The sequence below is a fragment of the Podarcis liolepis genome (genome assembly GCF_965112155.1).
Source record: "Podarcis liolepis genome assembly, chromosome: 17".
NCBI classification, from domain to species: domain Eukaryota; kingdom Metazoa; phylum Chordata; class Lepidosauria; order Squamata; family Lacertidae; genus Podarcis; species Podarcis liolepis.
Genome location: NC_139571.1, coordinates 17003908 through 17018132, shown reverse-complemented (window position 1 = coordinate 17018132; position 14225 = coordinate 17003908). Strand labels below are relative to the sequence as shown.

At 44.8% G+C, this 14225-nt stretch overlaps 1 protein-coding gene across 3 annotated transcripts in view; it reads left to right on the top strand.

The window, feature by feature from the left end:
• ADAMTSL1 (ADAMTS like 1) overlaps positions 1–14225 on the top strand; it is a 494294-nt gene that overhangs the window by 448458 nt on the left and 31611 nt on the right. For all 3 annotated transcript variants that reach the window (XM_083482208.1, XM_083482210.1, XM_083482209.1), the window contains 3 exons: positions 297–424; positions 5541–5669; positions 10992–11171. In XM_083482208.1, the coding sequence (XP_083338334.1) occupies positions 297–424; positions 5541–5669; positions 10992–11171 (437 nt within the window). The remainder of the gene's footprint in view (positions 1–296; positions 425–5540; positions 5670–10991; positions 11172–14225) is intronic.

Sequence of the window (14225 nt, the reverse complement as noted above, 5' to 3'; positions counted from 1 at the left end):
AACGCCGTTCACCTCTGCTTTGGAAGCCAATGCACACAGCAGTGTGTCGTATTGAGGTAGAACCTGAAAAGTTAATGTGTGCGTAGTTTAAAAAACAGAAGGCTACAGATGCCTTATGCGGTTTGTTATTGCTGGATTTAAAAACTTGTTATTTAATTAAACAGAATCTACAAAACTGGAATGTATGAGGCCTTGTAACTTGTCATTCTGCATATATATTTATTTAAATAGCTAGTGCTGAGTAATAGCATACTTGGCAAGGGATCTTAGACTTACATATTGGTCTGTCGCTGCAGGATACTTCTTCAGCCAGATGACTCCTTGCAAATTCTGGAGCCTGTCGAAGAAGACGTCGGATTCTATACCTGCAATGCAACTAATGCGTTGGGATCTGACTCTGTTTCCATTGCCGTCACGTTAGCAGGTAATATGTTCCTAGCAGTCATCACAGAAATACTTTCTTTTTCCTCTTCTGTTTTTGAAAAGTTAAGCCCAAATGTGGAGCAGGCCAGGCTCCGAGGTGCAAAGCCCTTGCAGATATTGTAAAGTTTCTACTCAGATCAACAGCAGTTGAAATAGTTTAGCAATGCTTTTGCACCCAGCAAAAAATTACACCTCCAGTGAAAATCCAGTATTCCTTTGCAATCCAGAGAAGAATTAAAAAACAAAGCCAAAAATAGATAAATGGCTAAACCTGAGTCATTGTAGGACGATTGCTAAAACGAGTAAGCAGATAATTCAATAGCTTTTCTTTCTGACAGGGTTATTATCTATCACTCATGTGCATTCGGTGACATTAAAGCCTCAGTAAATTGTGTGTCGAGGTCCCCAAGCCACCCCAATGAATCACAATTCACACAGAATTTTTGTTTAAGGTTTTTGGCATAATTTTGGCCACAACTTTATTAAAACACAAAAATTGTGAGTGGTTGCTTAGGCATTGGTTGTGGCTATCTGACCCCACACGGGGACAGACTGACATTCGCACGCACACGAAAGTCAGAAAGGGAAAACATTTTGGGGAGAAAGATGGAGCTGGGTACCATGCCCTCACCTCTCCCCAAATGCTCCCAGGGGCTCTTGCGTGGCCCTAGCCCCTTGACAGGGGTGCATACAAAATCATGGTGAGCCCCTGGGTTCCTTTAACGGAATAACCTTGCAGCAGCAGCATTGGAGGGGCAGGCACAGCCAATCCATGCCCCTCCACCAACCAATTCATAAAACCAATGCCTAACCACAACCTTACAAGTTGTGACGATTTGCTACACAGTAGGCAAAAACCAAATGTCACCAGCCAATCTGCCAAATGGACACAATTCCTACCGGGCCCCTGCCCCAAAAGCAGATGACCCCCATGACAGGCATAGCAAGGTCAATACGAACAACCCTAAATATAGGGAGGGTGGGCGGGTGATCAGATGCGCACAGCGAAAAGAGGAAGCTCAATGCTGCGCAGGGAATATACAGTATACTTTTTGGCTGTCAATCACAAAATGGCAACATCAAATTCCTCCCAACGACAAGAGGAGCCCAATCGCAATGGTGGCCAGCTATCTGTACCCGCCCAGCAAAAGTGGGGTGTCTAGACCCCACTGCAACACATGCTCTCCATGAAGGAGGACTTGTGATGTACCACAAGGTTTCAGGTGTGTGGGTATCTTTTAAAAAAGGTCACCTTCCCTCTGATATACAGCATGATGCTTATCTTGTTTGGATGTAATGCTAAACCATAGTTCACATTCCATGCAGCAAACCTGCTCCCGATGCCCCCCCCCCCAGCTGCAAGGAGGGGATCAGAAGCAACTGCTTCGATGTAAACTAACAGCAGTTTATTGTTTTCTTTGATGGAAACTGTGGTTAGGGCTATAGAGAGAGACTTGGAGGGCTGCCTTTGGCCCTCGGTCTGAGGTTTCCCAACCCAGGTTTTGTGTTATGTCCAAATGCATCCCTTCCTTCCTTCCTTCCTTCCTTCCTTCCTTCCTTCCTTCCTTCCTTCCTCTCTCTCTCTCTCTCTCTCTCTCTCTCTCTCTCTCTCTCTGCGTGCTTCGTGCCTACTTTTGGAATATTTCCATTGAAAATCAGTACAGTTATGTCTCCTTGAAAAACTAATGCAATTAGGAGAATGTAGACTCTTTTTAAAAAACTTCACTGTAATATAAAACACTGGAATAATTCATCTGTTATGGAACTCTCCTATCAACAATGGAATGGTATCAAAAATGGATTTAACATGGGAGTTTTCAGGCTTAGCATTTTGCAGCGGGACATAACAATCCATTCTGCAGAGAGCCTTTGCAGCCAGTTATGCTCCTGATGGGCAAGTTTCAAAGGCTATAAGTATTGAATACAGTTTTGGAAGAAAGCCTCTTCATTCAAGTCACAGTTTTCATCCAACGGAGGCTAATCAATCACTGTCTCCCAAAAAAGCCGGGAGAGGGGAATACACGAAACAGATAGATATGCCTTTGGGTTTTCAGCAACCAGCAATCATTTTTCTAATAAAATGCTCCATGTCTTGATTTCATTTTCTCATGCAAACAAATTAGCAAATGCAAGGCCCTCTGGGTCATATTTTCAAGAGACAACACTACTTGAAGGAAGGTTCTGAATAGCCTCATCCGTCAAGCTGGAGTTGAAAGTGCCCAGTCACTCAGCTGCTTGAAATCTGGACACCAAGTTTGAGATAATGAAAATGCAATTAACCAAAAGAAGAAGGAGGAAAAATAAACCACACACATTTTCTTTCAAAAGTGGAGCCCAGAACTTTTCTGCAGAGGAAGTGGGTAAGCTTTGTGCAGTCTAAATGAAACACTCAGCCTCTTTGATTAATTTAGCACATGAGGGCCCAGAGAGAAAATGTGGTTCCATTTTTGGAGTAGTTTGCTACTTTTTATGGGCTGAGCAGCTGACAGACATTTAATCTAACAAAGACATCGTGAAAGAAGAAGAAGAAGAAACCACCAGGAAAAATTAAAAGGCCAATTGCCATTTGAGGTCTCTCTTTCCTCCTCCTTGATTTAAGAGCACCCTGTAAAACATCAGAACTTGGTGAACTTTCCATGACTGAATGGAACATGTTTGTGCTTGGCTATGCTGCTCTACATTGATGTCTCAGGGACACTAGAGTCCTGCTCCTGTACAAAAAGTGTTACTGAAAGTGAATCTGCACAGCATCAGGGCTTCATGGCATCCTCTCAAAATACGTGGATTAGCTTGCTGCCTATTCCACATGAGTCCGTTTCAGCTGACAGGGCAGTTTATGGATTTTAATTCGCGGCAGCGGGATCTGCGGAGAGGCAGGAGGACAGGAACAAAACCAGATTTCAACCGTTTTGGTTGCTGCCGCCAACTAAAGCACCCATAATTCTTCCTCCTTCTCCTCCCTCTTCCACCCATCCTTTCTTAGCCAGCTTTCCCCCTCTTAGTGCCACTGTTGATTTATAGCTGGATTAATTCATAGGCCTTGTAGGCTCCTGTTTTGGGCCCAAGCCCATGGAATCACACGACGGCATCCATTCTGTCTTCTGCTGGCCCATGAACAATCCCACTTCTGGGAGATAAGCATGCAGCCGGCCAGCACAGAGAAGCTCTCTCACAAACATTAATGCCTTCGGAAGTGGGCTGGCCCCAATACAAGAAGATAACGTAAGCTAGATGGAGTCTCACTTGGGCTGGGGTGTTTTGAGCTCTTCCCTCTCTCCCTCCCCAGCAGCATGGAACGTTTTCTGTGGTTCATCTGACTTTGCAGCAGTTAACCCTTCGATGCACAAGTTCATTTCTCCAGATACTGGGGCCCTACCCTAGAGACATGCAAATAAAGGCACAAGGAGAATGAAACTTAACTTTATGGAGGAAGCCCTGAATGTATATACAGATACGTGAGACATCAGGATTGTGGCAATAGTCAAGCAAATATCAGCTTCGGTTACATTTTCGTTTATTGTTGCAACTGGCTTTCTATTTGTCTAGTTTGCTCTCCTGTTCAAGAAGATTTTTGACTTAGAGAATAATTTTTGACTAAGATTTTTTTATCTTAGAGAATAAAGACTTAGGTAGGATTTGACATGTGAATGAGTAGTTATCATACTCCAGTTTACACACCACCATATTGTTTTCAATCATATAAGAGCTGCCAAGATTCTCGGGGCATGTTTTACCATGCCAGGGGCTACTGGTTCCATTTTATTCCATTTCATTTCTTTTTGTCTTTTGCTGCCCCCAAAATTATCTCTATGCACCCTCCATTTGTGTATATGCTCCCCTCTCTCCCAATTGTATGCTTCGAATTGTTTCCAAAATAGTGCTGCCTTTGCACACCTGTATCCATGCACATAGCTGTCAGACGGGGAATGTGGGGGAAAGAGATGACATTGAGATGAAGTTTGCAAGTACATAAGGTTGTGCATGATCAGGAGCAATTCCTTCCAAAAGAGGAAGGGTCTAGTCTGAGTGGGCTACTTTGTACAAAGCAGGTTAAAAGGTTTTACATGCCAAGACCCCATGACCCCACAGTTCCCTAGGGGAAATGAATAACCACACAGGACAACAGCATTTTGGGTTTTTGGCTTGAATATGGCCACAACTTTATTGGTTACAGTAGAGAATGGTTTGGGATAGGCATTGGGTAAAACCATTGCTATTCCACTCCAGCCCATCTGCTGGGAGTGCGTCTAAGGGTAAACCACAACAGGCCGCAATTTAACAACTCCTGGGAGTGAGCCCAAGCATCCCCACTTGCTGGTTGGGCCTTCTGCCAGGGGAACGCCCTGTCTAAGGGCTGATGGCATTGGCCAACAGCCAGCAGCCAAGCGATCCGGCCTGCCATTTGTCGGATCACTTGTGGGTCCGGGGCCTGGCCGCAACACTGCCCACCAATGAGGGTGACCGGACTTAAGGGAGAGAGAAAATTGAAGAAGAAAGTGACAATTTGTAAGATGAAAGATATAGCAGAACATCTGAAGGCTTGCGACTCTTTAAAAAGGTAAAGGTAAAGGACCCCTGACAGTTAAGTCCAGTCGCAAATGACTCTGGGGTTGCAGAGCTCATCTCGCCTTACTGGTCGAAGGAGCCAACGTTTGTCTGCAGACAGCTTCTGGGTCATGTGGCCAGCAGGACTAAGCCGCTTCTGGCACAACAGGACACCGTGATGGAAACTAGAGCGCACAGAAACACCGTTTACCTTCCCGCCAGAGCAGTACCTATTTATCTACTTGCACTTTGATGTGCTTTCGAACTGCTAGGTTGGCAGGAGCGGGGACCGAGCAACAGGAGCTCACCCCGTCGCAGGGATTCGAACTGGCAACCTTCCAATCGGCAAGCCCTAGGCTCAGTGGTTTAGACCACAGCTTTAGCATCATACTAAATTTTGCAGAATGGGGGAAGAAGGAAATGGGAGTCCTAATCGAGGGCTGTCAATGACAGCCAGGAGACAAAATACAGACTGTGCCAATTCCTTGCGCTATTTTCAGGAAGAGTAGCAGTGCCCATATCTTGCTTCTTCCCTTATCTATTTAATAATCCGCAATCCCTTCTGCTTACAGGGAAGCCATTAATAAAGACATCAAGAGCCACCCTGGTCAACAAGGAGTTGCCTGCTGTCACTGTTGATATTGGGAGCACCGTGAAAACCATCCTGGGTGCAAACGTGACCATCAACTGCCAGGTTGCAGGTGAGAGGTTTCTGCTCTCTGTGTCCTCCCTCTGGCTCCTCTGCTCTGCCCCACCCCTCAATTTCTCCCCTTCCCAGCCCCACTGTTTCTCATATCTGCTTCAGTTATCCCTCCTACTTCCTTCACCTCTCCCACTCTCAGCCCCACCATCTCCCACCTGCTTTTTAGCCTTTTCCCCTCATCTTATTTTCTTGTCCTTCCAGCTTCATCCGTTTCTCCTATCTGGTCATCTGAGTTTAACAGAATGAGGTGGTCAAGAACTGGGTTATATGTGTGCATTTACCATTCCTCATTCTTCCCCATTCTCCTTCCTTCCATGCAACTTTCTGTTTTGCAGGAGATGTGGGTTGTCGCTTAAAGGCGGGTTTCTCTCTCTTTTAAAAAAGGTTTTGTTTATACTTCTCCAAACTGTGAGATTCCCCCAAACGTACAGGTATGGCCTTGTTGCTCAGTGGCTCTGTTTGGCTGCAAAGCTGTCATCGCGCCAGGACTGAGTTCGGCATTAGAAGGAGTGATGTAGTGCACAGCTGCTGCAATCCAGAGAGCTGTGTGTGCAGTCAAATCCCATGGCTAAGGACCGATGGCAAAGAACCACAAGCACTGTGGTTATGTCGCCAGCAGTCTGAAATTCTTGGCTGCTCTTGCGGTACTTACTCGCTGGAACGCAGCCAGTGCGTGTAGATTAATTGGATAACAAACAACAAGTGTGAACAACATCCATTCCCATTCATGAGTAAAGGAGAATAATTGGCAAGTCAATGAGTGGAAGAAAATAACCAGGACGCTTGATTATCCTCTTGGGCGGCAGGGAAGGGCAGATGGGGCTTAAGTCGTACTCAGTAGCCGCCTCACAGTGCTCAAGCCTAGCTACAACATGATAGGAGAGCCTTTTGGATTACGAAGGAGAAAGAAATCTAAGTGCTGGGCTGGACATGCTGCAGTTCATTACTGTAATCCAGTGTTTCCCAAACTTGGGGTCTCCCGCTGTTTTGGACTACAACTCCCATCATCCCTAGCTGGCAAGACCAGTGGTCAAGGTTGTTGGGAATTGTACTCTGAAAGACAAGTTTGGGAAACACTGCTGTAATCAAATGGACTGGCTGGCCTAGGACAGGTGTGGACTTGAAACAGCCGATAGATTAATAGGAACAGTGTCCAGAATATCATTCGTAAGGAAAGGAACAGCTCAGACCACTAAGAATCATATAGCTGGAAAGGATCATTTAGTCCAGAGTCATGTGGACTCAAGGCCACACGTAGCCATTGGCCTCATTTCATGTGGGTAGCAAGTAGGAATTAAAGAAAGCAGAAGTTTACATTCCAACCTATATTTGTCACAATTGGTGCTGTTTCCATTCTGCTGCAGTTCAGTGTCTAATAATAATAATAATAATAATTTATTTATACCCCACCTATTTGGATGGGTTTCCCCAGCCACTCTGGGCGGCTCCGAACAGATTAAAAACAGAATAAAACATCCAACATTAAAAACTTCCCTAACCAGGGCTGCCTTCAGATGTCTTCTAAAGGTCAGATAATTGTTTGTTTCTTTAACATCTAATGGGAGGGTGTTCCACAGGGCGGGCGCCACTACCGAAAAGGCCCTCTGCCTGGTTCCCTGTAACCTCACTTCTCACAGTGAGGGAACCACCAGAAGGCCCTCGTAGCTGGACCTCAGTGTTTGGATTGAACAGTGGGGGTGGAGACGCTCCTTCAGGTATACCATGCCATCTGGGGCTTTCAAGGTCAGCACTAACACTTTGAATTGTGCTCGGAAACATACTGGGAGCCAATTTAGGTCTTCCAAGACCGATGTTATATGGTCTTGCTGTCCTCTGTTTACCTTGTTAAGTAAGTTATTTAATTAATTCGTGTAACTAAATTATAGAGAGAGTGAGCAAAGGAGTACTCTGCCCACTTTTGGCTCTGGCTAAGCTCATCACCTGCATGTGACCCCTAGCAGATTACTCATGTGGGAATGCGACCTTCAAGAGAGAAAAAAGTTTCCCCGTCCCTGGTCTAACAGTTCCCTCATATTTGTCATGGCTATTGGCTAGAACAATAAACTTATACACAGATGGTGAGAATGTGCAGTGATGTCAGTGGGCCTCCTTCCGAGTAGACATGGCTAGGATCACACTGCATGGAGGTCTGGCCCTGGGCACTGCCTCAGATGGGGGCCTGATGGGGAGCCCAGTGGAAGCTGCTCTGAGCTCCCAAGATGAAAAAAGAGCTAAAAGTTTAGCAAATAATGGTGTGGCGGAACAATGCTTAGGAAATGATATTTTTCTACTTGATGAATAATACAGCCCATTGAAGGATAGTCCTTGAATTTTTTTTAAAAAAATTACTTCCACCTGTGCCTTTTTGAATATACTCCCTGTTCCAGTTGGCTAGTAAAGGGACCCCTGACCATTAGGTCCAGTCGTGGCCGACTCGGGTTGCGGCGCTCATCTCGCTTTATTGGCCGAGGGAGCCGGCGTACAGCTTCCGGGTCATGTGGCCAGCATGACTAAGCCGCTTCTGGCGAACCAGAGCAGCGCACGGAAACGCCGTTTACCTTCCCGCCAGAGCGGTACCTATTTATCTACTTGCACTTTGATGTGCTCTTGAACTGCTAGGTTGGCAGGAGCTGGGACAAAGCAACGGGAGCTCACCCTGTCGCAGGGATTCGAACCGCCGACCTTCTGATCGGCAAGTCCTAGACTTTGTGGTTTAACCCACAGCGCCACCTGTGTCCCATTCCAGTTGGCTACATGGCCCTTAATCTTCTCACTCTGAAGATTTCATGACTACTTATTAATGTTTCTCTCTCTCTTTAATGTCTTCTTCCTTTTCTAAGCCTTATTTCCATCAAGCACTGCAGGTGACAGATGCATAATGCAGCAAAAGAAAAACTTAGATTCGGGAAATGCTCTTGCTCCCCCTACTGCTGCTGCGATTGAATAGCGACTCGTTGGCCCCTCTGCACCTGTGTCCTAAATTGCACATCTTGAAGTTTTTGCCAGATCGCCATGTTCTCGGATTCATTGCCTTTTTCTTTGGAATAAGGCTCACATAAGAAGGATAGGAAAGCTTAGGGGCTGCTCACTGCTGTTTCTTCTTCCTCTCTCTCTCTCCCCACTTTCCCATGACATTTACTCCATGCAGGTGGGACATTTGGTTTCGATTCTTCTCTGTTCACCTTGAAGGCAGCAGCGGGTAACTCTTTTGTGCAGGTGATCAAAGTTATAGAAGCACTGAGCTATATTCCGTTCTGTTCTGAACGCAGCTGCAGATTGCAGCAGAAACACTTTGCCTCCAAATCCTTAAACCCTTACTTTTATCCGAATAAAATTCCCCTTTGTTGTTTTGCAGAACCATGGATCAGAGTCATGATTTTAGGATTTGGTTTCACGTGAGCCCAGGCAGCACGCCAGCTCCAGAAAAGAAATGTGGATGTGGCGATTTGGTTTTCGTCCACCACTTGAAACTTGTACAGGCGTTGGGATTGAGATTAGAAGTGTCTATAACAGAACAGGGTGTACCTGGCTAGGGTAGCATTAGACTGAAGTATCGGATAATTGTCCACGCCTGCCTGAGCTCTGTCTGTGTTTGGAGAAGATGCTGCAAATGTCCTCTTGATTCCGTCTCTCCATTACATTATCACTCCTTCTAATATTGAACTTGGGGTGGCGGTGCCAATGACTTTATATGCAAAATGGCTTCATGGAGAATCAAGCAGGAGATCTCTGTATGTTTGGAGATACTCCCAAGATTTGCAGAATGTTGAATCCCTAGCAACTCCTGGTAGGGCTTGTCTTAAAGCCCGGAGTCAATGTAGAAAGAGCATGGTCCGACAGAATAAGGGAGTTTCCAATGTCATTATGTCCACATAGTAATTAGTCTGGATTACTGCAACGGGGACATGGGGGCAAGCCTTGAAGACAGTCAGTTTAACCAACTGATATCAATGGATATATTTTAATGATTAAAAATCAAGATGTTGTTATGTCCGTATTATTGAAATGAATTATTTATCTGGATAGCCATGTTTTGAAATGATTTAGGATTCAGACCAGGCATCCCCAAAATTGGCCCTCCAGATGTTTTGGGACTACAACTCCCATCATCCCTAGCTAACAGGATGAGTGGTCAGGGATGATGGGAATTGTAGTCCCAAAACATCTGGAGGGCCGAGTTTGGGTGTGCCTGATTTAGACTGTTACTGTAATCATGTATTCTTCTTCTTTCTTGCCGCCATGTTGTGAGCCATGTTGGACACACGTATGTGGGAAAGAGGGCATACAAACTGAAATAGCAATAAATATAAAATAAGGTGCCACTGGTGCAGATTGTGGCTGCAAGAGTACTGAGAGCAGTGCCTCAAACTAGAATCATAATACACTCATTTTGAAGGAATTGCCTTCGCACTACTGGGCCTAGTTCAAGATAATGGTGTAGCCTTTCAAAGTACAGTGGTACCTCGGGTTAAGTACTTAATTTGTTCTGGAGGTCTGTTCTTAAACTGAAACTGTTCTTAACCTGAAGCACCACTTTAGCTAATGGGGCCTCCCGCTGCTGCCACGCCGCGGGAGCCCAATTTCTGTTCTCATCCAGAAGCAAAGTTCTTAACCTGAAGCACTATTTCTGGGTTAGCAGAGTCTGTAACCTGAAGCGTATGTAACCTGAAGCGTATGTAACCTGAGGTACCATTGTACTGAATATCTTACCTGTGCTGACACCCCATCTGTGGAACTCACTTCCATTAGAGGTGCACCCACCTTGTTGATGAGTTTTCATAGACAACTTAAGACTTTCTAAGATTTATTCACTTAGACTTTGGGGTGTTTGTCCTGCAATTGCTGCTTGGATATGATAACTTTAAACCAGGCTTCCTCAACCTCGGCCCTCCAGATGTTTTGAGACTACAAATCCCATCATCCCTGACCATTGGTCCTGCTAGCTAGGGATCATGGGAGTTGTAGGACAAAAACATCTGGAGGGCTGAGGTTGAGGAAGCCTGCTTTAAACTCTGAGTTTTAATTTGCATGTTTTCGCATACTTTATTTTACTGATTTGTATTTAACCTTCTTTTAAATACATTGTGAACTGTGCTGTGATCCTGATCACTGAAGGATAATGTGTACATTGAATGAATGAATGACTTTTATTCTTCTCAGAACAAGTTAATGTGTGTGAGACAGACTGGGATTTTGGCAAAAAATATATAAAAAAGAACCAACATATGTAACATCAGCTTTTCTCAACTACACCTTTGCAGAGTGTACAGAATGCAGATTCTCTCTCTCAGGGTTTTATTTTAACATATTCTCTTAACAGGTGTGCCTGAAGCAGAACTCACCTGGTTCAGGAATAAAATCAAGTTGGCCCCTGGTCATTACCTGCAGGATGGGTCACTGCAGATTGAAAATGTTTCTCTCTCGGATCAAGGCTTATACTCCTGCAGGGCAGCCAACATACGTGGGCAGATTACCGAAAGCACTCAGCTTCTTGTTCTGGGTAAGCTTAAATTTACACTGTCGTTTAAAGAGCTAACATTTCTTGCCAAGGTTTCTTCACATGTACTTCAGAGAGAAAAACCAGTATTGCCGTAATATAAAAGTGAGGGGTGCAGAGCCAAACCAGTCACGATATTCAAAGTCTTCTTCTTCTCTTCTTTGGCGATCCCTCATAGCCGAGTAAGATTGTCTTCCATAAACATGGTTTTAAAAACGAGTCCGTAAGTGTCTGTGGAGGCCAATTCTGGATCCACACATCCTTCCACAGTGGGGACATAGGTTTCCAGGTAGGAGTTGATCACAGAGTGGATTTGCCAAGTGTGCCTTCCTCTTAGCACGTTTCTCCCTTTCATCCTGAGTTCGAGTGTCTTCAAAGTCCATGACACCTTTGGTAAAGGCTGTTCTCCAACTGGAGCGCTCGCAGGCCAGTGTTTCCCAGTTATTGGTGTTTATACTATATTTTTAAAGATTTGCCTTGAGTCAGTCTTTGAACCTCTTTTGCTGACCACCAGCATTTTTAACCTCAGAGTAGAGCAGTTTCTTTGGAAGAATAGGTGTTTTAAATAGGCAGATGTTGTCAGCTGACATTGGGGGCATAAGAACAGGAAGCGGACAGGCATAGAGAGGGGAATGCAATATATGGGTAGTATCAATGGGGAATTCCCTCACAATGCAAACAGAGGCAGACACATATTTAACATCTCGTGTAATTTGGACCTCAGTAGGGTTAGGAGAGAGGAACTGTCAGAGGTTTTGACTTCCAGAAGCTAGACAGCGCACAGAAGCAGTCTCAAAATTTAGCGTTATCTGTGCAATTGTGAAATACCTACTTGGTGATAGGTTGGATTCATGTTGTAAATAAGGTCTTTGGAATATTGTTGCAGCCCTTTCTCATAGGAAGTACTGAGGTGGAGAGCAGCACTGGTTTAATGTTATATGTGAAACATAAAACACAGCGAGTTTCTAAAGGTGTTGAGCACTTAAGTGCCACTGGTCACAGGGCTTACCTAATACTTTTTGCTGCCTGACATGAAGGACAGATCTTACAAGTGCCCCTGTTTTCCAGAGACAGTCCCATATTTACAGGGTATGTAAGGACACACCACAATTGGGGGGTATGAAAGCACACACCACAATTCCATGTATCAAAGCCAAACAGGCTGGTAATTGAATCCTAAGCGAGTCGGAGGCCAGCATCCTCACTTAGGAAGTGCAGAATACGCCGTGTGACCCTAGAGATGGGTGGAGAAATTCAGTTCGGTTCACATTTAAAGGCAAACCTGTCTAATCTGCTTTCTCCAAAACGATACCTTCAAAATTTGCACTCCTCTGAATTTTGCAACGCAGCTCTCCACCCAAGTCATGTGTACAATAGTACATAAACCTAGGGTAAGGTGTAGACGAAGATGCATATATTGGTGCAAATGAGCTACAAAAATGCATTGCATCAGGGAATGTTGCCTTGAAATAAGCTAAATTTCTTTCAAAATTGTGTATATTAGGAGAAAGCCAAACTAAAACGCTGGTGAATATTCAAGATTCTCTTTTTTTAAAAAAAAAAAAGGAAACAAATGTGGAAATGCGGAGAACTGAATTAAATACTTTTTTGAAATTACAAACTGAGAGAAGCCAATATTGACAGATTTGTCCATCTCTCTGTGGTGCACACACAGCTCTCTCTCTCTTTTGCAACACCTCACCACCGCCTCCTGCCCTCCGACATCTGCCGCCTGAGGCCTGAGGTGGCCATTGCACTCTGCCTAACGGTAGAGCCAGGCCTGAAAGGGACCAGCACCCTCCCTTTCTTGCGCTTCAGACCACATGTGATTTCTCCTCCGGAGGACCTTTGACTTGTGGCCTGTGTGCTGGTTCTACGCATTAGGTGGCTGCAGTCATCATAGCTAAAATGCCTTGTGTATTAGATATGTATGCCAGTGTTACAAATTTCTTCGCTTAAAAATGAAAGGTGACTGACTTGGTAAGCTTGCTTTGGTTAAATGACAGCTATTGCTATATTGTTAAAAGAGAAATGTCGACAAATGCCCTTAAAGGCACTGCTTTCCCTGCCTATTTAATGCATCAAACAGTGGGCCTTTTAATTGGGGTAAGAATTTCCCAAGGATACACCCAATACCAACCTCTAGTGAAATATATTTGCCTCCTTACTGAGTCTGAAATGGCACTCCTGAACTCACTTCCACTGAGCTGATACTTGAGAATTTAATATTACACCAGCTTTTCGTGCCGAGGACAGAAACGGGCCCTTCTCCAAGAACAGGCTTCCCTAAATGAAGGCAATATATTCCTCCTGCTTCTCTATCACGGTCTCCTTACTGGAGAAGCAAGCCCTGTGGTAAATCACAAAGTGACACGGACCAATTTCACACCTCACTGACAGATGCAAAAACCAAACTCGGCCCTGTATTTTAAAAAGCGCACACAAAACAGGGACTCAGTTCACCGAAGGGTGAAGTTTACTTTGTCTTGTGTTTCACGATAGCAGGCAGTTTGAGTCTAGCTGGGTGATTTGGAATGACATGGTCAGGCCCAAAGCATGAGTGGAAATGTGTTCCTAGGGCTGATTTATGGCGCTTGCTGATGGATTTTCCTTCCTAATAACACGTTTGTGCCATTTTTACTCCCTGCTGCTTGAGAGCTGAAAGATAGGCTAGGTTGAGCAAATGCTACTGTAGATTTGCTAATGGAGTGTGCACATTCTAGAGAGGCCTGGGCGAATTGATGCTTCCCAACTCATACGAAAGTACCCCTGGCAGACCTCATTTTTCAGGACTCGATGCTTTGCTTGTTTTTAAACCCCGGCTGACCCAAGCTTCCAGGGCAGAGCGTGCAGACCGAGCTCAGAAATTCCCCTTCTGTCTCTGGCGTCACCTTTAGAAACAGAGACTTCTCAAACCCTGTTGTTTGTGCAAAGGCTGGTTCACACACTGCATGTACAGTGGTACCTTGGTTCTCAAACTTAATCTGTTATAGAAGTCCGTTCCAAAACCAAAGCGTTCCAAAACCAAGGCGCGCTTTCCCATAGGAAGTAATGCAA